This window comes from Podarcis erhardii (genome assembly GCF_964252035.2).
Source record: "Podarcis erhardii genome assembly, chromosome: 11".
Taxonomy (NCBI): Eukaryota; Metazoa; Chordata; class Lepidosauria; order Squamata; family Lacertidae; genus Podarcis; species Podarcis erhardii.
The window spans coordinates 56,411,366-56,437,085 of record NC_138501.1 but is presented as its reverse complement, the minus strand read 5'-3'; the positions used below and the strand labels follow the sequence as shown (position 1 = coordinate 56,437,085).

The 25,720-nt window shown below is 50.8% G+C and overlaps 2 protein-coding genes across 5 annotated transcripts; one reads left to right on the top strand and one right to left on the bottom strand.

Moving 5' to 3' along the window:
- The first annotated feature begins 404 nt into the window (after window positions 1-404).
- MRPL17 (mitochondrial ribosomal protein L17) lies at window positions 405-2,433 on the top strand. Its single transcript, XM_081880869.1, has 3 exons — window positions 405-608; window positions 1,311-1,379; window positions 1,465-2,433. The coding sequence occupies exons 1-3, from the start codon at window positions 435-437 to the stop codon at window positions 1,747-1,749; spliced, it is 528 nt and encodes a 175-aa protein (XP_081736995.1). The 5' UTR covers window positions 405-434; the 3' UTR covers window positions 1,750-2,433.
- On the bottom strand, window positions 1,832-19,741 carry ARHGEF39 (Rho guanine nucleotide exchange factor 39). 4 transcript variants are annotated; one of them, XM_081880865.1, is made up of 11 exons: window positions 19,675-19,734; window positions 18,351-18,442; window positions 17,908-18,056; window positions 11,025-11,119; window positions 7,650-7,770; window positions 7,250-7,368; window positions 6,983-7,053; window positions 6,690-6,818; window positions 4,538-4,767; window positions 4,010-4,098; window positions 1,832-3,913 (listed from the first exon to the last, which is right to left on the bottom strand). In XM_081880865.1, the coding sequence occupies exons 3-11, from the start codon at window positions 18,043-18,045 to the stop codon at window positions 3,880-3,882; spliced, it is 1,026 nt and encodes a 341-aa protein (XP_081736991.1). In that variant the 5' UTR covers window positions 18,046-18,056; window positions 18,351-18,442; window positions 19,675-19,734; the 3' UTR covers window positions 1,832-3,879. The 4 variants fall into 4 exon arrangements, with proteins under 4 accessions (XP_081736991.1, XP_081736992.1, XP_081736993.1 ...); XM_081880866.1 differs by lacking the exon at window positions 19,675-19,734 and adding an exon at window positions 18,837-19,061; XM_081880867.1 differs by lacking the exon at window positions 18,351-18,442 and having other exon boundaries at window positions 19,675-19,741.
- Window positions 19,742-25,720: the final 5,979 nt, after the last annotated feature.

The following is a 25,720-nucleotide window of genomic DNA, read 5'->3' as shown; positions in this document are numbered from 1 at the left end:
TGAACTATACGGACCTTTGTTGGCAAGGTGATGTTTCTGCTTTTTGGCTTGGGCATAGCCAGGATTTATTCTGGAGTGGAACAGGCACTGCACTGGGGGCTTCAGCATCGAGTTCCTGCATCGCAACTGGCTGGTCGGGTGTTCTCCTGCATTTGCCCGCCTGCTTGACCAGCAGAATCCTCCGAGCAGCCCGGGAAGCCGGCGGCGCCCTTTCCCCGTCGGGGGCGAGGCAGAGCAGGAGGCCGCCCCGCCCCGCCCCGCCCCGCCCCTTCCTCTCGCCGCGCCGCCTCGCCGAAGCGGCTGGACCGGCGGCCTCGAGCCCTGACGTCAGGGGGCGGGACTTCCGCCGCCGGGAACACCGGCCAATGACAGCGAGGCCGGGCGGGGCCCCGTGACCGAGGGCGCTTCCGGCGTGGGCGCTGGGTGGCTCCGCGATGCGTCTCTCGGCGTCGGCGTGGATCAAGCATGGGCGCGTCTACCGGCGCCTCGGCCTCGGGCCCCGCTCGCGCCTCGACCTGCTGCGGAACCTCGTCACGGCCCTGGTGCGCCACGAGCGGATCGAGGCCCCTCGCGGGCGCGCCGACGAGATGCGCTTCTACGCCGAACACGTGAGAGGGGGCGGGCGAGAGCGGGGCACGTCGGAACGCGAGAGCCTCGTAGACACGCGTCCGGGCGGGCGGGTGGGCGGGCGGGCGCGCAGCAGAGAAATGCCCGTGAAATGCCCTCCGCGTGCGCGCGGCCATGAAAAAGCAAAGCCCTTCCTGGGGATCCTTAGCAAAATGAAACTGCCAGGAGGCAAACCTCTGGCGCGGCCGCATCCTCCAAAGGGTTATTGCCGAGTTTGGAAAGGGCGAAAGGATCAAGGGGGTGGAGGGACTTGCCTATGAGGAAAGGGGGCAGCGTCCCTCCCTTTCTCATAACAGTCCAACTTGTGGGCGTCCAGTGAAGCTGCATGTTGGGAGATTCAGGACAGGTGTACATCGTTCAACCTTGGAACTCCCTGCCACAGGAGGCAGTGATGGCCTGAATGGCTTTAAAAGGACTGGACAAAGTCCCCGATAGATAGCTCCTAGCCGGGATGGCTCTGCTGTTCCTCCACAGCTGGAGGCAGCAATGCTTGTGAATATCGCTGCTGGAAACCACATGAGGGGAGCGTTACTGTTGTGGTCGAATCCTGCTTGCAGGTTTCCCATTGGGGGCACCTGGTTTGCCACTGTGAGAACAGGAGGCTGGACTACATGAACCCCCTTTGGCCGGATCTAGTAGGCTGTTCTTACCTTGACATCCTCTCCTCTCTCTCCTCCCTTCAGCTGATCAACTATGCCAAGCGTGGGGACACGGACCCCCAAGCAATGCGCATGGCCGACTTCTGGTTGACGGTGAGGCTGCATCCCTTCTGGGGGGGGGGGTCTCCTGCCACCTCTGCCCCCACTGAGCCCCCCTCTTTTGCCTCCCCCACCCCAGGAGAAGGATCTCCTGCACAAGCTCTTCAAGGTGCTGGCTCCTCGCTTCCAGGCACACTCCAGCAACTACACACGCCTGCTGCGGATCCCCAACCGGGAGAACCTGGACCGTGCTGAGATGGCCGTCATTGAGTACAAGGGGAACCCGTTCCCACCCCTCCTGCGCCCAAAGCGCGACAGCGAGAAGACGCTGGTGAATCAGCTGCTGAAGGGCTTCCGGGAGGATGCCCTGAGGGCGGCGGAAGCTCCACTCCAGGGGAGCCCATCTGAGGGCACGGCAGTGTAGACAGAAGAACAGACACCACTTCCTCCCCTTCTCCTGTCGCTTGGAAGCCTGCCACGACCTCACCTTGATGTTGGGGAGAGGAGCTGCATTTCTTTGGGTTTTTAGAGACCACTTCCCTGCTTTCATCTACTTTGCTATGCAGGTTACTAGTTTTCTCTTGGGACTGGAAACTTGAAAAAAGAAAAGCTCTCTTACCTTCATGCACACAGAAATAAACGACAGCAGCCGTGGGGCAAATGCCTTGGTTTCTCTGAATTCTCTTTGTGCTGCTTGCAGCCGAGTGATGGTGCTTGGTGACATATCTGGCCTGCAGTGACACCAGCGGAGCCAGGAGCAGGTGACTTACTAGGACTAGGTGGTTAAGCTGGGGAGGGAGAAAACCTTATGCTGGAATGCTCTTGCAATTTAAGACAGCCATTCTCAAACTTGTGTCCCCAGATGTTGTTGAACCACATCTGCCATAATCACTATTTAGCAGAACCAGTGGTCAGGGATGATGGGAGTTATAGTGCAACATCTGGGGACACAAGCTTGAGAAAGGCTGCTTTAGGAACACAAAAGCGCCGCCTAGCAGCTGGAGCCACTGTTTGAAAACCAACCTTTGCATTTAACTAGTAACTTCCACTGGATCATTTCTGTAAATCCCAGATCTCTCCTCTCATTAAAAGTCTTTTATTAAAAGAATACATCGCTTTGCTTTTTCATTTATTTTGCCCCAACATCAGAAAGAGCTTGCTGACAGTAAGAGCTGTTCGACAGTGGCACAGATTCCCTCGTGAGGTTAGGGTCTGTCCTTCCTTGGAGCTTTTAAAGCAGAGATTGGGTGACCATCTGCCAGGGACTCGGTAACTCCGATTCCTACATTGCAGGGGGTTGGACTAGATGACTTTTGGGGTCCCTTCCAACTCTACAGTTATATGATTCTATGACATTTTAAACAACTCACATTGCTACATTTCCAGCCGAGGTTAAAAGATAGGTTTTAATACACCAAAATCTCAAAGAAAGTATATGAAAGCTACACAAAACTTGAACACTGGTAACACAAAAACCATAATCTCAAAATATATTTTCTGATGGCAATGTAAAAATGGTTATCATTGCAATTATAAGTGTCAGGAGTGAGTAGAACATACGTCAGTTAAACTTGACAAGCCAATTCTTTGCGGAAGCTGTTGCCTAATGGAGATGCATTTTATTTGGGTGGTCACACAGAGGGCAAGTAGAGAGAGGAGGGGCAGCTTCCTGAGAAACCTTGGGCTGCATTGTGTCCAATCCCAGGTCCACACAGCTATCCCTTGGCAGAGAAGCGGAGGGCATCCTTAAGAAGAGGAACTTCCTAAAGTTGCTTAAGGCCAGTGTGAAGAACCTTTTTCTCTTGGGGTCTCCCCTTTTCTGCCTTGCTGAGGGACGTAGGTTCCTCACCCCTGGCTTAAGACATCACTGTGCTTGCTGACATCACAGACTTTAATCACTTTGCGGAGACCACAGTGTACATCAGATTCTTCAAGGGATTTTGTTTCTTAGTAGTAGAGAATAAACAGGGAGCAGCAGCTGCACAGGATACACCACTCAGAGGCATCATGCCTTCACCATCTTCATCATGCCAAACGGACCCACGGGGTTTTTTGGCCCCAGAAGCAGTCTAGTGTTAAGAATTCTAAAAGGATTGTCATTTTTTATACAGTCATGAAGGTAAAATGCAGATTTTAAAAGGTCACAGCTTGTTCAAGCCAAGGGAAACTTGCACCTTTTGTTCCCTTCCCAGCCATCTTGGAGTGAGACTGCTGATGCAGCTCAAGCCAGATGGACATTTTGCTTTTTCACCTGACTATGCTTAAGGCTCAGGGGCCTCTGCAGCCTGAAGAGGCAGAGTGGCCTTGCAGGTAGCTGGTCCAATGAACAGGCCAATTCTGGACATCTTGTGGGTCTCCAGGTAGAGTCAAGGGGAAGCAAAAGCAAGGATGGGCCAGTGCTAGGTCAGGTTGCGCCTTGGGCTGCGGCTTCCAAAGAAGGGAAATGGTGGCTTTGGTAACCAGTGGTTTCTGTGTAGCCCGCACAGCCGTTGGCACCCACTGGCCTGGTCCTGGCTTGTCTGGCCCCAGCAGGAGGGGGCCCTGTGCAGGTCCTCTATTCAGCAGGAGGCGAGTCCATCTGCAGCTGCCTGTAGGTGGAAAGGGAAGGAGGTGAATTCTGGATCTCAAAAAACACAAGCCTAGCAATGTCTCCACAGTCAGCAGAGGGGCGGGGTGTAGCCTACCTGACAGCAGTCAACAGGGTCTGGTGCCATTCATGAAAGTCCTCCTGATTACAAGACATCAGCAGCAACGTCCTGTGGGGGAAGGAGACCTGGAAGAAGGGAAGCATTGCTGGGAGATGGCAAGCTCTTGGGCTAAGGCAGGAGGTTGGGCCACAGAAATGGCCCAGGTAAAGGTGGTCCAGGACTTCCTTCTCAAGGCAGCCTATGACGGGGGGGGGGGTGGGGGGCTTGGAGGCCTGCCAGAAGCCCAGAAAAGCACTGCCTGGCCCTTTCCATCCCCACCCATTTCTTGGACCTTTGGGTGTTTGTTCCTGTGTGTGCACGCAAACACACACCCCAGCAGCTCCCCTTTGTTGTTACAGCAGACTTGCTTCAGCCAGCTTGTTGCCTCTCTGCCCCTTGCACCTGCCCTGATGTTGCTGCCACAGGATTTACCCAGCAGGCCAGGTGTGGACCCCCCAAGTGAGGTGGTCGGGACAAGGGCTTCCTACACCAAGGCAGAATTTGCTGGGTTTGGGAAGAACTTACACTGAGCAGCCCCCCTTGGCTCTGCGTGTGACCGAAGACTTTCTGCACCGTGCCTTGCCTGAGAGGGAGAACGGCCTGGCAGGCAAACTTGTGTGCGTTCCAGGGGTGGAGTGGGTGGCAGGGCTTGGTCACCAGCAAGATGTCGGAGAAGAGGAAGAACATCCGGCGCTGCAGCTCCTCCCCCTTGGGGGGCACCACCGATAGCCAGCCTTCCCGGAGAAACCAGCGCCCTGTGACAAAATGTGGGGCCACAGAGGCCAATTGGGGTGTTGGGACTGCTGGAGTCAGGCAACCTCCCCAGACCCACTGAGGGCGGCAGCTCCCTGACAGGCCGGGACCCTGTTGGGCCTGTAAGCTGCTCTCATGGCCTTTTCAGCCATCAATGCATGGCTCTGTCTTGATGAGACTCTGCCCTCTTTCTCCCCAGCATGGAGGAGGTTTGCTACTGTCACACCGGAGGAATCTGCTGAGATTACCAGGCTCCCCTACTTCACAGGGTGGTTGTGAGGATAAAAGGGGGACAGGGAGAACCACGTATGTCGCCTTGTATTCCTTGGAGAAAAGGTGGAACACAAAGGCAAAACCAACAATAGCCAGAGCACAGGTTGACTTGCACACCAGCCCTTCCAGGGCGGCACAAGGGCTTCTCACTCCCGACTGGCCCTTGCAGGGACTTGGTGACCCTTCGCCTGAGCATCTTTCCCTGTCTCTTGGGTTTCCCTCCAGCTTTTCATCTGTGACAAAACTGACTAGGAGGTCCTTAGCCACAGAGAACAGGGAGAGGAAGGACAAGGGAAAGGGGCAAGCCCACCCCCCACCCCCTATGCACTGGGGTGGATAAAGCCTGGAGGTGGGAGCAACAAGGGTGCAGAGCAGCCCTGTGCACGCAGGATGTGGCCGCAGATGCCTCACTGCCAACCTGGAAAGCCCTTTCATGATAAGAGAACCAAAGCGAAGGTTTGTAAGTCACAACTAATAAACACCCAAAAGAATCTTGTGTTCTGAGGCTGGCATGTGAGTCACCCATAGAGTAGGATTTGCCAGCATCCCTAACATGGAATCCTAGGACTGTAGAGTTGGAAGGCGACCAGAGGGTCATCTAGTCCAGCCCTGAGGAGCATCCCAAACCTGCAAATCCACGGGGAGCTCCTCTGTCCTCAGCGGCATAGCAACCGGACATGGGCTGTGCTGCCTTGCAGCGCCAGTACCAGGAACCAACTCCTGTGCTACCCTGCAGCTCCAATGCTGCCCTTCAGCGCCCCCCATGGCGCCCTGTGGTCCACCCAATGCAACCTGCGCTTTATGCCCAATGCACTGCCCCCCTCCTTGTGCTGATGGTGGGACCCTGGTGCTAAGGGCTGCTCCATGGCTGCTTGTCTTGTGAGGAGCTGAGCAGCATCCTTGACGCTGTTGCTCTTGCCTAGCTCAAAGGCCATTCCATTTCAGGTGAGGCCACTGCTCTCCCCACTGAATTATCCTTTTAAACTAAGCAGCAAAGCATTGGGAGAATTGCCTTAATCAGTGCAGGAGGACCAGGTGGAATGATGGGGTCCAGGCAGAGGAAACGGGGGCTGAGCAAGGACGAGAAATGGGAGGTGGGAGTCTTTGGGGTGGAATCGCCAGAGACCAAATGGTCTCTGCCCCCTACTGGGCAAGCCACCTCTATCTCTTCCACCTCTCCTTGGTCACCTGGTGGGAAAGGCTGAGCCCATGTTCTGGACAGAGCATAAGGAAGGGGATTTAGTGCCTCTCTTGCTCTGAGCTTTTGGGGAGTGCCCAAAACAGCAAAGTCTCCCCAGAAAGTGAAACTGAACAAAACTACATTATGCTACCGTTTCTGCACAAACCTTTTGCTTTTGTTTCCTGCATTTAGCCCAGAGGAAACGGGGGCTGAGCAAGGACGAGAAATGGGAGGTGGGAGTCTTTGGGGTGGAATCTGGCTCTAGCAAATGATCTCTGCTCCAGTTGCCAGAAATGTCCAGCCCCAGGAGCTGCCCGTCAGCTGCATCCCAGAGCAACACAAGCAGGAACCCAAAGCGTCCTGTAGGGCCACGTTTGAGGAGCAAAGATGGGTGGTTTACCCAGCTGAAGGGTGGCTTCTTTGCTGCCTGCCCTGCCTCTTTGTCTCCTGTTACCAAAGCAGAGCACCCACCTGGAGCCAGAATCCAGGTCTTCTGTCCCTTAAGGAGCTTCTGAACCCGGTGCATCTGGTTGGCATTGTCACGGCAACGAGATATTTCCTGGACTCGGTGATATGCCTCAGAGACAGACTTCAGAACTCCTGCAAGGACCACAACATCACCTGAGACAAGGCACACAGCCACACCAAGGGGAAGTAGTTTGGAGCCTCTGTGGCTCAAGGGAGTTAATATTATTTACTTGATTCCCCTCCCCCTGTCCTCCAGCAAGTCCCCCAGGCTGCTCACAGAAAAGTTAATATCCTACCTGTCAGCTGCTTAAAGTCAGAGCTTTCTGGGTGGGTATTTCCTACCAAATCCTTCAGCAAGTGCCTGTACCTGCCAAAGGGAGGGGGCACTGTCAGATGGGTTGGGGAAGGAGGGGCAGGTGCACGCCTTCCGGCTCAGCCCTCCAGCAGCCTCCTCCCTGGGGCTGAGGGGGTGCAGCCAGGCTGTGGAGCCCCAGTGGGGCCAGCTGAGCAGCCCCTCCCAGATGCGATGAGCACAGCATCCTCCTGCAGAGGCGGCCACCTACCGAGAGAGCCTCTGGAGGGGCAGCGGGAGCAGCTGTTCTAGGCAAAGGCCCCCAAACTCTGGCCGGGACTCCTGGAGCTTCTTGAAGCGGGAAAAGGGTTTGTTCTTCCGCACCTGCCTCTGGAAAGGCAAGAGAGGAGAAGCAGGAGTCACTAGCTGACCTGCCACCCACTCCCCACCCCAGGTCATCACAGAATTGTAGAGATGGAGGGGCTCCAAGAGGCATCTAGCCCCGCCCCCTGCAAGGCAGGAATCACAGCTAAAACATCACTGAAACGGCTTGATCAGCAAAGGGCAGGAAAAGGCTCCAGGCCCGGGGGTGGGGGCTGTGTGCCCAGAGCAGCGACCTGCAAGATTCCTGCTCAAAGGGTGTGACAGGGACAGAAAAAGGAAACAGGTACCTCCAAGGTGCTCTGGGCCTTTCCCAGGTTTTCAGCATAGCAGACGTAGAGAACCAGCTGGTGGCAGAAACCCTCCAGGCCAAGCCCCAAGCGGCCTCCCTCCAGATGGAAAAGCAGAGTCCTGGGTGCAAAGCGGGAGAGGGCTCCTTGAATCAAGAAGTTTGTGGGGGGCAATGCCACTTTACCCGTATTGCCTCACACTGGCGCTCCCCCTTGCTCCCCCCTCCCCAGCTTCCATAAGGGGCTATATGAGGGGTGGGTGCGGGACTACCCACGACACTTGTGGTTAGTGGCATATCCTGCCTTGCAGGAGATATCCTGCCTTGGAGGGGAGCTCACAGGGATTCAGAGGTAGGCTCTGTTCTGCACCAAGGGGGGGGGGGGTTTGATATCTCAACACAGGACAAAGCTTCCTCCTGCCCAAAGGAATACTATTCAGCTGTAGATGTCAGGACGATTCACAACATAAAAACACAAATACATAATAAAAATATGAGCAAAACCAAACCAACAATCCCTGTTTCCACATTTAAAAGAGCATCAGGTGTCAATCAGTCAAAGGCCTGGTTGAAGAGGGACGTTTTCACCTGGCACCTTTTTGTTGTTGTTTAGTCGTTTAGTCGTGTCCGACTCTTCATGACCCCATGGACCAGAGCACGCCAGGGACTCCTGTCTTCCACTGCCTCCCACAGTTTGGTCAAACTCATGCTGGTAGCTCCGAGAACACTGTCCCACCATCTCGTCCTCTGTCGTCCCCTTCTCCTTGTGCCCTCCATCTTTCCCAGCATCAGGGTCTTTTCCAGGGAGTCTTCTCTTCTCATGAGGTGGCCAAAGTCTTGGAGCCTCAGCTTCAGGATCTGTCCTTCCAGTGAGCACTCAGAGCTGATTTCCTTCAGAATGGAGAGGTTGGATCTTCTTGCAGTCCATGGGACTCTCAAGAGTCTCCTGTAGCACCATAATTCAAAAGCATCCATTCTTCGGCGGTCAGCCTTCTTTATGGTCCAGCTCTCTTCCATACATCACTACTGAGAAAACCATGGCTTTAACTATACGGACCTTTGTTGGTAAGGTGATGTCTCTGCTTTTTAAGATGCTGTCTAGGTTTGCCATCGCCTTTCTCCCAAGGAGCAGGCGTCTTTTAATTTCGTGACTGCTGTCACCATCTGCAGTGATAATGGAGCCCAAGAAAGTAAAATCTCTCACTGCCTCCATTTCTTCCCCTTCTATTTGCCAGGAGGTGATGGGACCAGTAGCCATGATCTTCGTTTTTTTTATGTTGAGCTTCAGACCATATTTTGCGCTCTCCTCTTTCACCCTCATTAAAGGGTTCTTTAATTCCTCCTCACTTTCTGCCATCAAGGTTGTGTCATCTGCATATCTGAGGTTGTTGATATTTCTTCCGGTGATCTTAATTCCGGCTAGGGATTCATCCAGCCCAGCCTTTCGCATGATAAATTCTGCATATAAGTTAAATAAGCAGGGAGACAATATACAGCCTTGCCATACTCCTTGCCCAATTTTGAACCAATCAGTTGTTCCATATCCAGTTCTAACTGTAGCTTCTTGTCCCACATAGAGATTTCTCAGGAGATAGATGAGGTGATCAGGCACTCCCATTACTTTAAGAACTTGCCATAGTTTGCTGTGGTCGACACAGTCAAAGGCTTTTGCATAGTCAATGAAGCAGAAATAGATGTCTTTCTGGAACTCTCTAGCTTTCTCCATAATGCAGCGCATGTTTGCAATTTGGTCTCTGGTTCCTCTGCCTCTTCTAAATCCAGCTTGCACTTCTGGGAGTTCTCGGTCCACATACTGCTTAAGCCTGCCTTGTAGAATTTTAAGCATAACCTTGCTAGCGTGTGAAATGAGTGCAATTGTGCGGTAGTTGGAGCATTCTTTGGCACTGCCCTTCTTTGGGATTGGGATGTAGACTGATCTCCAATCCTCTGGCCACTGCTGAGTTTTCCTAATTTGCTGGCATATTGAGTGTAGCACCTTAACAGCATCATCTTTTAAAATTTTAAAACCAGATATGGCGCCTAAAGGTGTATAATGAAGGTGCCAGCCGAACCTCCCTGGGAAGAGCATTCCACAAATGGGGAGCCACTGCAGAAAAGCCCCGTTTTTGTGTTGCCACCCTCTGGACCTCTCATGGAGGAGGCGCACAAGGAGGTACACTCAGTGGATGATCTCAGGATCTGGGTAGGTTCATATGGAATATTTTCAGCACATTGTTCACATGTGAGTTTTGCACAGTGCTAAAATTAGGGCTGGGCGATATCTGGTTTTCAACATCAGGCTATATCAGCAGCTAACCATCGTGATATACTGGTATCTCATGATGTCTGAAATAAGGAGGGGTGGCTGGGCTGTGGCGGGAGGGAAGCTTTTTGCTGCATGATCTCCATGCTCTTTCTTAGAGTACCAGGTTGTCCTTCCCAACAATGTGCACAATCGAGGCCTCCTGGGCTGGGTAGGATGGGAGGGAGCAGAAGAAGTGACCAGGAGAAGGAAGGAAGGAAGGAAGGAAGGAAGGAAGGAAGGAAGGAAGGATCGCCCCCCCTGGGCTGGCAGAGTTCTTTGCCATCCTTCCCAGCCACATGCAGGATCACATCACCTAGGCTGAGGGTGCTGGGCTGGCAGCACTTAGCTGTCCTTCCCAGCACAACTGTGGTGCCTCGGCTGGAAGGAAGGCAGGAAGGCAGGAAGGAAGGCAGGAAGGAAAGCAAGCAGTGCTGTTTCTTAAGTACCAACACTGCAGTTTAGGGGAGGTGCTGAGGCTGACTTCTCAATTTTTTCACAATTATATTGCCCCCTGGAATTTTGAAGGCTGTTCACAGCGAACTGCTGGGTCAAATATTGCAATGTGAGCTTCAAACCGGATTTGAACTATGTATTGGTACATCGCACAGGCCTAGCTAAGATGTTGTCCCAAAGGCCAAAATCCAGCCAGGGGCAGCGGTTGTCCCAAATATCTGAGGAGACAGCTGACTCCCCCAATTTCCTTTACAGATCCATGTCTGTCATTTGAGAGCCTACTCTAGTCCACGCATATCAGGTTGAGAGGCAGCATTGTGGTTCTTGCAAAGAGGACTGCCAAGTGTCTGTTTAGTCTGATTGAAATGTAATCTGAAAATTTAAGAGGGTGCAATCCCCTCCATCATAAAGCTAACCCCTAAACCCAGCTCCCATTTACCCCCACCCATATTAAACAGGAGGTGTCTCAGTGTACTGAGGTTTGGAAAATGTGGGCTACAGAACCAGACAGGATACAGAGCAGGAAGTTAGAGGAAAACTCTCAGAGCCCACTGCCACCACCCAACAGACCCATGCTACCCCACCCATCGACAAAGGCTCCCGCGGTGGGTCCCTTACCGGTTGGCAGAGCAGATGGACTCCAGGCACCCAAAGATAGCCTCCTGATCCGCTGGCTTCAAGGTCCCTTTGGCCTTCAGGATGGCCACAAAGTACTAACAAGAGACATGCAAAGCAGTTACTCCTCCCCAGATACAAAGACTTTTCTAACTAACCTAACCCTTGACTGGATATATGTGTTATGATAAGGATGCAATGCAGCTGCAAAGTGCTAGCTTGAAAAGTAAACATGATGGGAATGGGACTGCCCGTGGGAATCACAAGGACAGTCTATTCACAGTGCGAAGCACCGGAATTAGCTCAGAGTGTAATATGAGCTCTTCCGTTTATTCCTATCCAGGAAGTGTTTGTCTCTTCACTGCTGGAGCTTGAAGAGAGCAGTCATGTTTTTTGTAACGCTGCAAAGACAGAAATAAAGGCATGTAAATACGTTTCTGTCTATTTCTTTCCCCTGCCCGGGGGGGCAGGAAAGAGGGGTGTGTTCTTCTCATGTTTGAGAAGAATCGCCTATCGAGACCTTGCCTGCACCTGCTGGGGAATGCAGCCAGGCAGGTCAACAGGGAATCAAGCCGGGTGCCTAGGATTGTTGCCAGTTCCTCTGATAAAGGGCTTGATATCTCGACATCTGGTAGCACGGAGCCGATGGCATCGATCCATGAAAGCAGCTAAAGAGGTTGATGGATCGTACTTCATCCTCTGCAAGGAGATAAAGGAATTTGTGGTAGCATGCGGATGGAGACTACTACAAACGGCTGAACACCAAAGCAGACTGTCAGGGCTGCCTCTAGGTCCCAGCTCACAGAGGACCAACGCCAGGCTGATATTATGTACAAAAGTCTTTATTGAAGTATAATTTCCATTTTAAAGCCAGAGCGTGCAACCCTACGTCTAGACTCTAGATAGGCGAAGTCCCCTCTGAGTCACTGCCCCTTCCGCACCAGTTTAAGATCCTAGCCCGGCTCCACCTCCTGCGCTGTTCCTTCCTCCTCTGGGTCCTTCTGCCCCCTGGGGTTTCCTCCCTCCTGGACTCTTCTGACGCTGACCCCTCTGAGTCTTGCCCTTCCTTCCGGCGGGCTTTGGGACCTGGCTCCCTATCCGGGCTACCTGCTGTGCCGCTCGCCTGTACATTTGAACTTGGCGCACGCGCCCAGCCGGTGACTTTCCTCTTGACCGTTTCCCCGCTCTCCGATGGAGGCGTGGCCATTCCCGACTCATCTCCTCCCTCTGGTGGTGGGAAGACTGGTCCCGATGCCTGGGACTCCTCCCCCCCACTACGCTCTGGTGAGGACGCTGGTCCTGATTTCCAACTGCTGCTCAGGGAGTCCCCGCTGGCCCCTTCCTTCTGGGGTTTCCCCCTTGGCACCCCCCTTGCCCTGGCCATCGGCGCTCCTCTCTGTGAATCTTCCGATTCGCTGGAGAGACTCGTGGACTCTCTCTGACCACTGTCACTGCCTACACCCCCCTCGTCTTCCTCCTCCTCACTCTCCATTTTCTCCTTCTCCTGTGTCTCTGCTTCTGAACCCCTGACACAGACGTTTTTGCTGATAAGCAAGGAGCAACGGAACCCCAAGGTATGCTGATTTATGGGCTAAAAGAGTGAACGCAGATTGATTCTTCTCTGGTTCAAAAAAGCTGCTTTTTGGATAGAAAAACAGCACTGGGAGACAGCCACATTCTTCGCATTCTTGGGATTGATAACAGTTTGCTTGCTCAAAGAAGGAATGTCCAGTTGCTAAGCAACGAGACGTCAGTTTTTTTCAGCTACTTCGGAGAAAGTTAGCTTGAAATGAAAGTGGAAAGTTACTAGCCAACACGAGAAGGAGGGCAACCAAAATGGTCAAAGGCCTGGAAACGATGCCTTATGAAGAACGGCTAAGGGAGCTGGGCATGTTTAGCCTGGAGAAGAGGAGGTTAAGGGGTGATATGATAGCCATGTTCAAATATATAAAAGGATGTCACATAGAGGAGGGAGAAAGGTTGTTTTCTGCTGCTCCAGAGAAGTGGACACGGAGCAATGGTTCCAAACTACAAGAAAAAAGATTCCACCTAAACATTAGGAAGAACTTCCTGACAGTAAGAGCTGTTCGACAGTGGAATTTGCTGCCAAGGAGTGTGGTGGAGTCTCCTTCTTTGGAGGTCTTTAAGCAGAGGCTTGACAACCATATGTCAGGAGTGCTCTGATGGTGTTTCCTGCTTGGCAGGGGGTTGGACTCGATGGCCCTTGTGGTCTCTTCCAACTCTATGATTCTATGATTCTATGACTCTATGATTCTAAGTGAGGCTGGGACTGTAAGAGGCTAGAAAAACAACGTTTGTTGTGTCTGCTATCTCACTGCTCTTGGAAGGACATCCAAAGCAGCCTGCGTTTAGCTGCCAGGTGCAAGGCAGTAAACAACCCAATAGACTATTGGATTTTAGAGGCTTGAGAGTGAGAGCTCAGACTTGGATTCAAAATGGATACCAAGAAGGGGGGAGGCTTACCTTACCCACCTCCACTGACTAATGACAATTATGCCTCATGGTCTGTAAAGATGAAAGCCCTGCTTGAGAATCAGAGGCTTTTTGGGGTGATTGATAACCCCATCCCTCCTGTACCAACGGCAAGTTGGAATTCACAGAATGTGAGAGCCAGGACGGCCATAATTCTGTGTGTCTCAGATGATCAACTTGTGCATATTCAGGATTTGGAATACGCACGTGAGATTTGGCAAACGCTGCGTAGAATACACCAAAGAGATGCTGGTTCTTCAGCGTTGCTGCATTTTGAAAAACTGACCAATCTGAGGCTAGCGCCTGATGGAGATGTACAAGCGCATTTGACAGAGATGAAATTCTTACGCCAGCAGATGGTGCAACGCAATTTTCCTCTACAGGAAGAGATATTCTGCTTCATGATTATTAACAGCCTTAATCGGACTTATAAAACGGTTGCAAGTCAGCTGGGTTCTCTACCTGCCAGAGATCTTACAGCAGAGAGAATTTGTGCCGTGATTCTCAATGAGAGACCGCCTTGCTGCAATAGATGTCAAAGACAGGGGGAGAGAAGCTCAGAGTTCTGACACCCCCACTGCTTCTGCAAGTGAAGAACAGGCTGTTGCTTTGAACGTTGTCCGTTGTTTCAATTGTGGACAGACTGGGCATCTTCAGCGGAATTGTAAGAAGCCACGTCAACAGAAAGGAGCTAAGGGGAGCTCTGCGAAGCCTGAGGCGTCAGGCAAAAGTCGTACCAAGTCCCAGATGAAACCTGCAAAGGCATTGCTGTCAACAAAAGCCGCATTTTCAATGGAGAACGCTTTTGTTTTGGACACTGGAGCGACTCAACACATGACGTCGCGCAGACAACTGTTTTCTACATTTAAGAAGCAAAGCTTCGCTGTGAAACAGGCCAATGGCCAGGAGCTGGAAGCGACCGGGTTTGGAACTGTGTATCTTGAAAGTCTGAACTTGACTATTAACAATGTGTATTTGGTTCCTGATTTAAAGTTCAATCTGCTGAGTGTTTCGCAGATCACAACGAAAGGACTGACTTTGTCCTATGATAGTGAAAGCTGCAAAATCTTCAAAGATGGAGAGCTGTATCTTTCCGCCAGAGAGAAAGATGGACTGTATTTGTTGACTTTTGATCAAAGTGATTGCATAAAGTGTAATGCATCTGAATCTAACATGATTTCTCTTGCAGGTTTGGCGAAGGACGACCAGAAGGCGACCAAAGTTAACAGTGCATTTCAGCGAGTGTATGCTGATGTGATTGGTCCTCTAGCACCATCTAGAGGCAATGCAAGATATTATCTTGTGTGTGTGGATTATTTCACTCATTATGTGTGGATATACACATTGCAGAAACCACAAGAAGCCTTAGAAAGGTTTAGAGAGTTTTGTGACAAGGCTAAAACTGTTCATGATGCTAACATTGATTGTCTTTTCACAGATGAAAAGCCAATTTTTCTTTTACAGGATTTTCAGGATTTCCTGGATAAGAAAGGCATAAGGCACAAGGTTGCTGTTTCAGCAGGTGCATGGAACAAAAGTGTCTGTATGCAAGTGAACAAAGAATTGCAAAATGGGATGAAGGCGCAATTGCTCAGTTCACATTTGCCACATGAGTATTGGGCGGAATCGCTATTGTGTTTTTGTTACTCGTGGTTGAGAAAGGTTTCAAAAGGTTTGGGATGTTCTCCTTTTGAAAAGCTATTTCACAGAAAACCTTCTGTAGCCCATTTTAAGGTTTTTGGGTCTCATATTTTCACTGAAGCTCCAGGTGGAGTAAAGAATGCCAGAGGGATTTTTGTGGGTTATGAAAAGGGTCTCTACAGAGTAATTTTGTCTGAATCTGGTCAGGTGATTCTCACAAAATTTCTAGAGAGTGCTCCTGAACAGGAGAGAGTAATTGTTCACACATTTCCCACTGAGGACAATTCAGATGATGATGATGATTTTACTGATTACAGTGGTACTGAGAATGACAGTGATAGCTCAAGGAGCTCAGTTGACACAGTCATTGAGAGGAAATCTCACACAATGGCTAGACCTTCACAGGTGGAGGATGAACCCCTGTTTACTATTGGAACTGGTTCTCCAAAGAGTCCTGAGACTGAACCAGTGAGCAGAGAGGGTCAGCACCTCATACGCAGGTCCGAGAGAGTTACAAAGGGTGTACCACCCAAGAGGTATTCAAAAGAGTTTGCTAACTCAGTTGTTGCATGTGTTACTATTGTTGACAACTCAAGACAGGTTGAAGCTGTGTCTAAGTCAGAGACAAAGACGCGACAGGGAGTTGCTAAGCGTAACACTACATTCCCTAGCCAAGGTAATGCAGATGCACTCGTTCCTTGGAAGTCAGACAACCAGAGAGGTACACTGGGGAAACCAGTGGCGGGTAGTTCCAAAGGCGGAACTGAAACAACAGGGGAGTGTTATATGTATAACAACTGTTTGTTTTCTTCTCTGGATCAAGCTATGTTCGCAGCGCACATTGTTTCATATGGGGGAGTATGTTACGATATGGATGCAATGCAGCTGCAAAGTGCTAGCTTGAAAAGTAAACATGATGGGAATGGGACTGCCCGTGGGAATCACAGGGACAGTTTATTCACAGTGCGAAGCACCGGAATTAGCTCAGAGTGTAATATGAGCTCTTCCGTTTATTCCTATCCAGGAAGTGTTTGTCTCTTCACTGCTGGAGCTTGAAGAGAGCAGTCATGTTTTTTGTAACGCTGCAAAGACAGAAATAAAGGCATGTAAATACATTTCTGTCTATCTCTTTCCCCTGCCCGGGGGGGCAGGAAAGAGGGGTGTGTTCTTCTCACGTTTGAGAAGAATCGCCTATCGAGACCTTGCCTGCGCCTGCTGGGGAATGCAGCCAGGCAGGTCAACAGGGAATCAAGCCGGGTGCCTAGGATTGTTGCCAGTTCCTCTGATAAAGGGCTTGATATCCCGACATCATGCATGTTCAGGTCACAATCAAGGGGGAACATTGCTATATACTGTAAATGACGGCATCCTACAGCAGTTGGTGATGTGACTGACCAGAGGGGTGACCATGCTGGACTTCATCTTAAAGTGGGGCCCATAGCTTGGTGTGACATGTGCTGCTGAACCAACCAGTGACATCAGCCAGAGTGCTGCCCAACGTGAAGTGGGCAATTGTCAAGAAAGTGTGGCACCTTTACATTGGACTTCAAAAGAGATAACTACCCAAAAGAAAGGAGTCTGGTAAGAAGGAAGTTGAACAAGAAAATGATGGTGGCCAGATTTACCCAGAATGCTTGTGGGTTGTTCAAAGCCACAGCAATAGCAGTTCAGTTAGAACGCAGTAGAGGGCAGAAAGGCCTCCTTCAGAAAATGGAAGGCCTGTCCAAACAAGGACAACAAAAAGGAAAGTCAACTTGGGCCAAAGAAATGCAAGCAGACAATCAGGGGTGCAGGGGGGGAAATACGAAAGAAAGAGAATTTGAAGAGCCAACTGCTAGAAACAAAGGCCCACAAAACCATTTCAATACATTATTGTACGGCCAACCAATGAAGCGGAGTGTTGGAAGACTCAAAGCTAGAAAAAAGGAAACCCTTCTTCATACTGATATATCACAATGTCTGAAATATGGATGGAACTATGTAGAGGTGAACAGTAGGGTTGGGAGATAACTGGTTTTCAACACTGTGATATATCACCAGCTAAACAAAGCAATATACTGACATATCCCCATGTCTGAAATAAGGATGGAGCTTTGTAGAGGCATTGGCTGCCTTCACAGTTTTTCCCACATTGTGATTTTTGCATTATGGTTCACAATATATTGCCAAGTCAAAAATTATGAAACCATTATCATGGTATGGACATTAAACTGGTTTTGGATAATATATATCACCCAGCCCCACTGATGGTGACTAACTGCAGTGGCTACATTCCACCTCCACTGTCGTGGGCAGTTTGTCTCTGAACAATATCAGTTGCTGGGACTCCTAAGTTGGGAGAGCATGGCTGTTGCACTCTGAGCCTGCTAACGGATTTCCCATTTGGGACATCTGGTTGGTCACTATGAGAAGGGGCTGGACTAGGTGGGCCCACTTGGGCCTGATCCAGCTGCAGCTGCAATGCTCTGCTTATGTTCTTGCCAGAACCAAGAGAAGGCTGCAGTGCTCAGGGCTTGAGGGTGGTGAGAATCTGCCTTCTCCTTTCTGCTCCTCCTTCCTCTGGTCTCTCTCCCTGCACCATTTGGCTGCTAACAGCAACAAAGAAAAAGCAGCACATCACTGAAAAAAGCGAGCCAGGAAGCCGGGTCAGCTTGCTCCTTCAAGAAAGAGCTGGGAGCAGAATGGCACCCTTAGTCCTGCACAGTATTTGAGCTCAGAGAAAGGTCCAGGGCCCTGCAGCCCAGCTTCTCACCGTGGCTACCAAGCCCAGCTGCTCCAGGTACTGCTGCTCTGTTTCCACCAGTTCCTTAGCCGTCCGACAGCGCTTCCTCTCCCACCGGGCTCTCTGCTCCTCCACCGGGTGGCAGCTGCTCCCAAGGGTGCTGGTCATTGTGTGTTTTTCTTGGGGGGGAAAGGAGAAGCCTTGAAAAGAAAGTTGCTCCAGCTAGCCCATACTAAGGATCATTAGGAAAGGGACTGGGAATAAAACTTCAGATATGATAGCGATTTCTGTATATGAACTCTCTCCTAAGAGGAAATGCTGCAACATTAGGGACTTTCTAGTTTAGAGAAAAGGTAAGCAAAAGTGGGTGGGGCATGATAGAAGTTAAAAGATAATGCAAGGGATGGAGAACATAAGAAGAACCTGCAAAACCCACAAGCAGGACATGAGCACAACAGCAGTACTCTCCTCACCTGCAATTCTCAGCACCTGGTATTGTCAGAGCCCTACCACCTGCAGCCTTCCAGCTTGCTCCCCAGCTCTTCCTCCTTCCCTGACCTTAAGCCTGCACAAGGTCGAGAGTAGGAGTCAGGGACAAAGCTCCCGTACTATAATTTGGGGCCATCCATTGAAGCAGACTGCTGGAAGCCTCAGGACACACAAAAAGAACTTCGTCACATGGCACATAGTTACACTATGGAAATGGCTCTCACAGGAGGCAGTGATGGCCAGCAACTTTAATAGAGGATCAAAAGAGGATTAGACAAATTCCTGGAGGAGAGCTGGACTTTCTGTGGATACTATCCTTGATGACTGTGTTGCCCCTCCATGGTCAGAGGCACAGTTGCTGCCTTGCTTGCAGGCTTCTCATGAGGCACCTGGCAGCCCCTGTGAGAACAAGAGGGGTCTTTAGCTTAGTTCAGCAGGACTCTTAGGTGGCCCCTGAGCAGTGCAAGTACCTGATCTTTGGTTCTTCACCAGGCACTATCCAGAATCAACACAAGTCAGTGTGCAGCCCTTTGGCACACAGGTCAGACACAAGCACACAGCAAATGGAACCACAGTCCATGATTATTCAAAGCGCTACCAATGAACATGGCATAATACAGAATAACAGGGGAAAGAACATGGGCTTGGGAGAAATGCCGGGGTGTGAGAGTCCCCGCCTTGAGTTCAGAGGAAGCGCACCAACCTTGCACAAGGCCCTGGCAGCAGCTTCCCCGCCCCCGCCCCCCCCCCGCCAGGTCAGAAGGCACCAACCAGCCCAGAAAGCCTTTCTCTGGAGGTTTGCGGCAACGTGGGACCGGGAGGGCCTTGTTCCAAGTCCAGTCAGCCACGAACCTCGCTGATAAAATGGGGAGGTGGGGGGGGCAGGGCGAGGTCAGGACCTTGAGCTCCTTGGAGGAAAGTGGGGGGCAAAGGCGAGCGAACCCCGCTCTTGCCCGGGCTGGGCAGGCTTCCCCGGGGTCCCCCGCAGCCCTTGCTCGGCAGCCCTTCGGAAATGGGGCCGCTTCGCTCCTGCCTGAGCCCCCTTCCGGGGACCCCGAGAGCAGAGGCTCCCCAAGACTCAGGTCTACTCGGAAGCAAGTCCGACTATAAGCGGAGTTCGCATGGCGGCTCCGGGTAAGGCAGAAGAGTCGCCGCGCGTGGCGGGTGGCTCGGGGGTGGGAAGCCCCCGAGGGAGGGAGGGAGGGAGCGGGAGAGCCAGGCGGGGCTGGGGGTCCCCCAAGCCCGGCCACGCTCAGCGGAACCAAGGGGGTCCGAGGAAGCCCCCTGCCGGCGTCGCCGCGCCCCTACCTTGCTCCGTCCAGCGGCGCCCGCCCAGCGTTCAAACGGCCAGCTGGTCCGGCCCCTTCCGGGCGCCTCCTCGGACGGGCGGGCGGGCGGGGCTGAACTCGGGGGGCGGACTCGGGGGGCGCCCGAAGGGGAGAGCGGCTCTTGGTACACAGTAGATGGCTCCCCTTCTCCGCCCCCATCGGATTGCCCGGCACTTGTTCTTCTTTCTTTTTTAATCATAACTGTATTCATAGAATCATAGAACTGTCGAGTTGGATGGGACCCGAGTGTCGCCTAGTCTAACAGCCTGCAATGCAGGAATCTCAGCTGAAGAATTTCTTTCAGATGGCCATCTCTGCTTAAAAACTTCCCATGAAGGAGAGTCCATCACCTCCTGAGGGAGGGAGACTGGTCCACTGTCTAATAGGTAAAAGCAAAATAAAAAAATTCCTTCCAGTAGCACCTTAAAGACCAACTGAGTTAGTTCTAGGTATGAGCTTTCGTGTGCATGCACACTTCTTCAGAACTGGAACTATAATAGGTAAAAGGTAAAGGTAAAGGTAAAGGTAAAGGTAAAGGCTTCTGTTCCCAAGGAGCAGAAGCAGGTCTTTCCTGCCCTCCTTCCTGGTTTCCAGCCCATCTCACCTTTGCTTTGTATTGATCTTCGTCCTGCCTTATTGGCCAGCCCTTCCCTCTTCATAGGATCAAGGTTGCATCCAAATAAGATTCGTTTTTTGGAGGAAAAAAAAAACATGATTAAAAATAAATATATTGGCAATGCAGATTTATTTATTTAGCATTCCAATTTCTCTCTGCCCAGGGATGGTTGCAGCTGGCAGAGCCACGTGTCACTGATGCCACCCAGGCCTCCAATGATAAATGTGGGTCAAAGAGAAGCCCCAGGCTCCCCACCTGCTCTTTCAAAGGGAGCGCAGCCCTTTCCAGGACACGCTTTGCACCCAGTTCCAGGGCCTGAGAGCCGCCAGTCCACAACACCTCTGCCTTGTCAGGATTCAGTCACCGTTTATTGGCCCTCACCCAGATATACCTATGGCAGGTACAGGTACTGAACAGATAACGAAATGTCATTAAGGGGGGGGGGGACAAGTGGCAAACAAGCATTGCATAATACAGACACATGGATCAAATAAAATATGGAGTAACCTTTGATTTATTTTTATCTATTATACAAAATGTATATGCTGTTTAATTGTAACAAAACCTCTAAGTGGTTTACAAGAAATCATTCAAGTCACTTCAGGCATTCAGGATCATTTTGCTATTTGTCCCTGTGGGGTCCGAGGCAGCAGCAAGTGCTGGGTCTTCTCCTCCTCTGCTTTCTTCCTTTGATCAGTAGCGTTTCCTAACCATCAACTGACCTCAGAGGCTTTTAACTGCATGGCAATGCTGAGGATGAACAAAATTAAGTAATTTTTGCAAGATAGCCTATTAGCCTAATGAAAATATTTTCAATGTGACAGGCTTTGACATTTTGTGTCATTTTATTTGAACCATTTCAGAAAATACTAAATTCCCTTGCTCAAAAGCATCTTTTACCACTGGGATCAGTGGAATGGTAGTTTTCTAAAATGTGCGATGCTTCTGGGCGTTGCATCCTTATTTGGCACCCAGGGAGCGCCAGGCCAACAGAAGCCACCAGGCCAGCCCTCGCTGCCAATGCTGCTAGGCATGTGCAAACAGGTGTGGAGGGTTCACGGAGCCCATGCACCAGCTCAGCCCTGGGCACTGGAGCCAAGCGGGGGTCCTAGCCACCCATGCAGGGTGGCTGGGGATGTGGTTGGCAAGGCCAAGCCGGGCTCCAGGGCTCAGAGACCCCTGGCAACAGGCAGGGCAGGACAGTGATCCTTGGGGGGGGTCTGGCTTCCATCCTGTAAAAATCATGTGCCCAGGGCTCTGCTCCCACCCACCCCCACCCCGCTACACCCATGCTTCTGCAGTTTGTGTGAAAATGGCAATCATGTGGATGGATGGGTTATGCCAATCACATGTGCTCCTGGGTTCCTCACCAAAGACTCCTGAGTAAGCCATGGAATATGAGGAGGGGGCTCTGTTCCCCTTCCCAGCCAGGACTAGACCTTTGCTTTCTGATGTGGTTCCTTCTGACCAAGAACCACTCTGGTCACTCTTCTGTCTTCAGCATGTCCTGGAACTGCAGGCATCCACCTCTTGCATTGCCAAACAAGCTTAATGTCCCAGTAACTGCATCATTGCTTGCTTAGCTCCCTATTTTCTGTGCTTATAATCTACCGTATTTTTTGCTGTATAAGACTCACTTTTTCCCTCCTAAAAAGTAAGGGGAAATGTGTGTGCATCTTATGGAGCGAATGCAGGTTGTGCAGCTATCCCAGAAGCCGGAACAGCAAGAGGGATCGCTGCTTTCGCTGCGCAGTGATCCTTCTTGCTATTCTGGCTTCTGGGATTCAGAATATTTTTTTCTTGTTTTCCTCCTCCAAAAACTAGGTGCGTCTTATGGTCTGGTGTGTCTTATAGAGCGAAAAATACGGTATTTTCTTTGCTAAAATGGTTGTCTTTATCCCCAGGGCTTTCTGAGCCTCTCTTCTAGGCCTTGAAATGCTGCTGAAAGGAGTGAGGTGGTGATGGACTGCAGGGGTGACCCTGGAAACTACAGGCTGCTCAGCTTAATGTATAACTTGAGAAAATTGGTGGAAAGTATTGTTAAGGATAAAATAACTAAGCACATAGAAGAACAAGCCCTACTGAAGCAAAGCCAGCATGGCTTCTGCAAGTCCTGTTCCATTAATCTATTTGGGTTATTTGGGATTGTCAACAAGCATAAAGATAAAAGTGACCTGGCTGACATGGTGCACTTGGACTTTAAAAAAACTTAAAAACTTAAAAAAACTTTCAACAAGCCAAAGACTTGTGAGTAAGCTTAGCAGCCATGGACTAAGAGGCAAGGAGGTCCCCTTGTAGATCAGGAATTCGTTAAGTTGCAGAAAGAAGAGAGCAGGAGCAGTGGCAAAGCTGCATGCCCCGGCACTGGGGGCAGAGTGTGCGTCCTGGGGACGAGGTGCTGCCTGTGGGGCCGTGACACCAGGCGCGGTGTGGGGGGGGGGTGTGCGCAGCACGTGTCCAGGGGGCTGCTGCGATGGTACCTCCCTCCCTGATGGTGCTGGTGCTGGTGCACTCCCCCTGCCCCCCTGTTCCTCTGCCAGTGAGTAGGAATAAATGGACAGTACTCCAAATGGAGAGAAGCAAACAGTGGAGTCCCCAAAGGTAAAAGGTAAAGATAACAGACTACTGGACAGTTAAGTCCAGTCAAAGGCAACTATGGGGTGCAGTGCTCATCTCGCTTTTCAGGCTGAGGGAGCTGGCGTTTGTCCATAGAAGCTTTCCAGGTCATGTGACCAGCATGAGTAAATTGCTACTGGCACACGGAGGACTGTGACAAGTGACAGAGCGCATGGAAACTGGGCGTGTGCTTTTTTACTTGTTCATAAATGAGTAACAGTACTGGAGTCCTGTGTCCAGTTCTGAGCAGCACATTTTAAGAAGGATATTGGCAAACTGGAACGTGTGCAGAGGAGGGCAACCAAGATGATAAAGTGTCTAGAAACCAAACATTATAAGGAGCAGTTTAAAGAGTTGGGTATGTTTAGCCTTGAAAAGAGGAGACACAACAGCCATCTTCAAATATCTGAAGGGCTGTCACATGGAAGTTGGAATGAGATTGTTTTCTGCTGTTCCGGAGGGTATAACTCACCAATGGATTCAAGGTACAATAAAGGAGGTTCCAACTAAACATCAGGAAAAACTTTCTGATGGTAATAGCTGTTCAACAGTGGAACAGACTCCCTCAGGAGATTGTGGACTCTCCTTTCTTGGAGGTTTTTAAGCACATGTTGGATGATCAACTGCCAGGTGGGGCAGAAGTAAGTGGCCAGCTTGCTCACTGAGGCAGGTTAATCTACCTCTCATTTAAATCAGAACCAGGGAAAGTCTGTGTGAGTGTCTGGAGGCGGTTGGAGGATGGATGGCGCCTAACGGAATGAAGTTGAATCCCAGCAAGACAGAAGACTGTTTCTGAGGGGCAGGGGACTCCCTGGTCCTGAATGGTATAACTGTGTCCTTGAAGTACCAGGTGTGCAGCCTGGGGGTCATTTTGGACTCACAGCTGTCCATGGAGGTGCAGGTCAATTCTGTGTCCGGGGCAGCTGTCTACCAACGCCACCTGGTACGCAGGCTGAGACCCCCACCTGCCTGCAGACTGTCTCTCCAGAGTGGTGCATGCTCTGCTTATCTCCCGCTTGGACTACTGCCATGCGCTCTATGTGGGGCTCCCTTTGAAGGTGACCTGGAAACTACAATTAATCCAGAATGAGGCAGCTAGACTGGGGACTGGAAGTGGCTGCCAGGACCATATAACACTGGTTCTAAAGGATCTTCACTGCCTCACAAGACTTTTCTGAGCAAGCTGACCTTTAAATCCCTAAATGGCCTCAGCCCTGTATACTTGAACGAGTGTCTCCACCCCATCTTCCAGCCCAGACACTGAGGTCCAGCTCTGATGATCTTCTGGCAGTTCCCTCACTGAGAGAAGTGAAGTTACAGGGAACCAGGCAGAAGACCTTCTCAGCAATGACACCTTTCCTGTGGAATGGCCTCCCATCAGATTTCAAGGAGATAAAGAACTACACAACTTTTAGAAGACATCTGAAGGCATCCCTGTATCTGGAAGTTCTTAATGTTTGACATTTTATCATTGTTTCTATGTGTTGAAAGCCAGCCAGAGTGGTTGGGGCAATCCAGCCAGATGGGCAGGCTATAAATTATTATTATTATTATTATAATTATTATTAATAATAATAATAACACCAATCATGGCCTGACTGCACTGGTTGCCAATTAGTTTCTGGGACCAATGCAAAGTGCTGGTTTTGACCTGTAAAGCTGTAAGCAGCTCAGGAGCACAATACATCAAGGACAGCCCTTCCCCATATGAACCCACCCAGACCCTGCAATCATCATCAGAGCCCTTCTTTGTGTGCCTCCTCTATGCAAGGTCTAGAGGGTGGCAACATGTGAATGAACCTTCTGCAGTGGCTCCCATTTGTGGAATACTCCTCCTAGGGAGGTTTCCCTGGCACCTTTGTTACATGTTGTTAGATACCAGGTGAAAACTTTCCTCTATGATCAGGCCTTTAGCTTTTAAGTATCTGTGGCCTTTTAGAAGTGGGTGGGACATTTTTAATGGCTTTCTCTTTCCTCTTGGTTTCCTAGGGTTTGGTGTTTTGTTTTTTTGGTTGGTTGGTTGGTAAGTTGTTTTGAACAAGATAAAGTTACTAACAAGTTTAATAAATTGAAATATACTCGGAGTCGCAAAGTGATTTCATGCTCTTTATTCAGCTCATAGTGGTGAGGAGGAATGAATGAATGTCCCCTCAAAGTATCTGCTTTATATACATTATTTACACAATGGGCTGCACATGATTGGCTAATTCCAGGATTCTACTGTAGGCCAATCAGGTTGTGGATTCACTTCTATCTGGAGCATGATTGGGTGGTTCCTGCTAACCAATCATACTGCTGCATTGTTCTAGGACCAATCAGACTGCTGCATTCTGAATCCTATTGTTCTAGGACCAATCAGACTGCTGCCTTTTGGAGCCTATTGTTCTAGGACCAATCAGACTGCTGCAGTTTGGATCCTATTCAACTCAGTACATAACACCCCTCCCCTCTAAGTTCCAGTCCTGCCCGGAAGGTCGCATTCATAGTCCTCAAGGTACGCCGGTGGCCTACGTGTGCGTTGCGGCCTGGGGTGTTCCCTGGTCCGGGGTTCAGGTTCTGGCTCGTGTTCCAAGGATGGGGCTGTTTGGTCTGGCGCAACCGGCTCGCTCAGTCGTGGTTCTGGTTCCGGTGTCCTTTCGGCCTCGCGGGTCCTCTCTGTATTTACTGATTCTGCCTCTCCTGCTTGCCCCTGCTGCTCTATGGGCCTCACTGCCCCACTGTTCCCTTGGGACTCCTCTGACCTGTCCTCCTCCTCCTGGTTTTCTCCCGGGAATCGTCGCCGTATCTGGTCGCA

Coding starts and splice junctions, on each gene's coding strand:
- MRPL17 (XM_081880869.1), top strand. CDS start 435: ATGCGTCTCTCGGCGTCGGCGTGGATCAAGCATGGGCGCGTCTACCGG. Junction 609..1,310: donor TGCGCTTCTACGCCGAACAC/GTGAGAGGGGGC, acceptor TCCTCCCTTCAG/CTGATCAACTATGCCAAGCG. Junction 1,380..1,464: donor TGGCCGACTTCTGGTTGACG/GTGAGGCTGCAT, acceptor CCCCCACCCCAG/GAGAAGGATCTCCTGCACAA.
- ARHGEF39 (XM_081880867.1), bottom strand. CDS start 18,045: ATGACCAGCACCCTTGGGAGCAGCTGCCACCCGGTGGAGGAGCAGAGA. Junction 11,120..17,907: donor AGCTGGGCTTGGTAGCCACG/GTGAGAAGCTGG, acceptor GTCTCTTGTTAG/TACTTTGTGGCCATCCTGAA. Junction 6,819..6,982: donor TGACTTTAAGCAGCTGACAG/GTAGGATATTAA, acceptor TGGTCCTTGCAG/GAGTTCTGAAGTCTGTCTCT.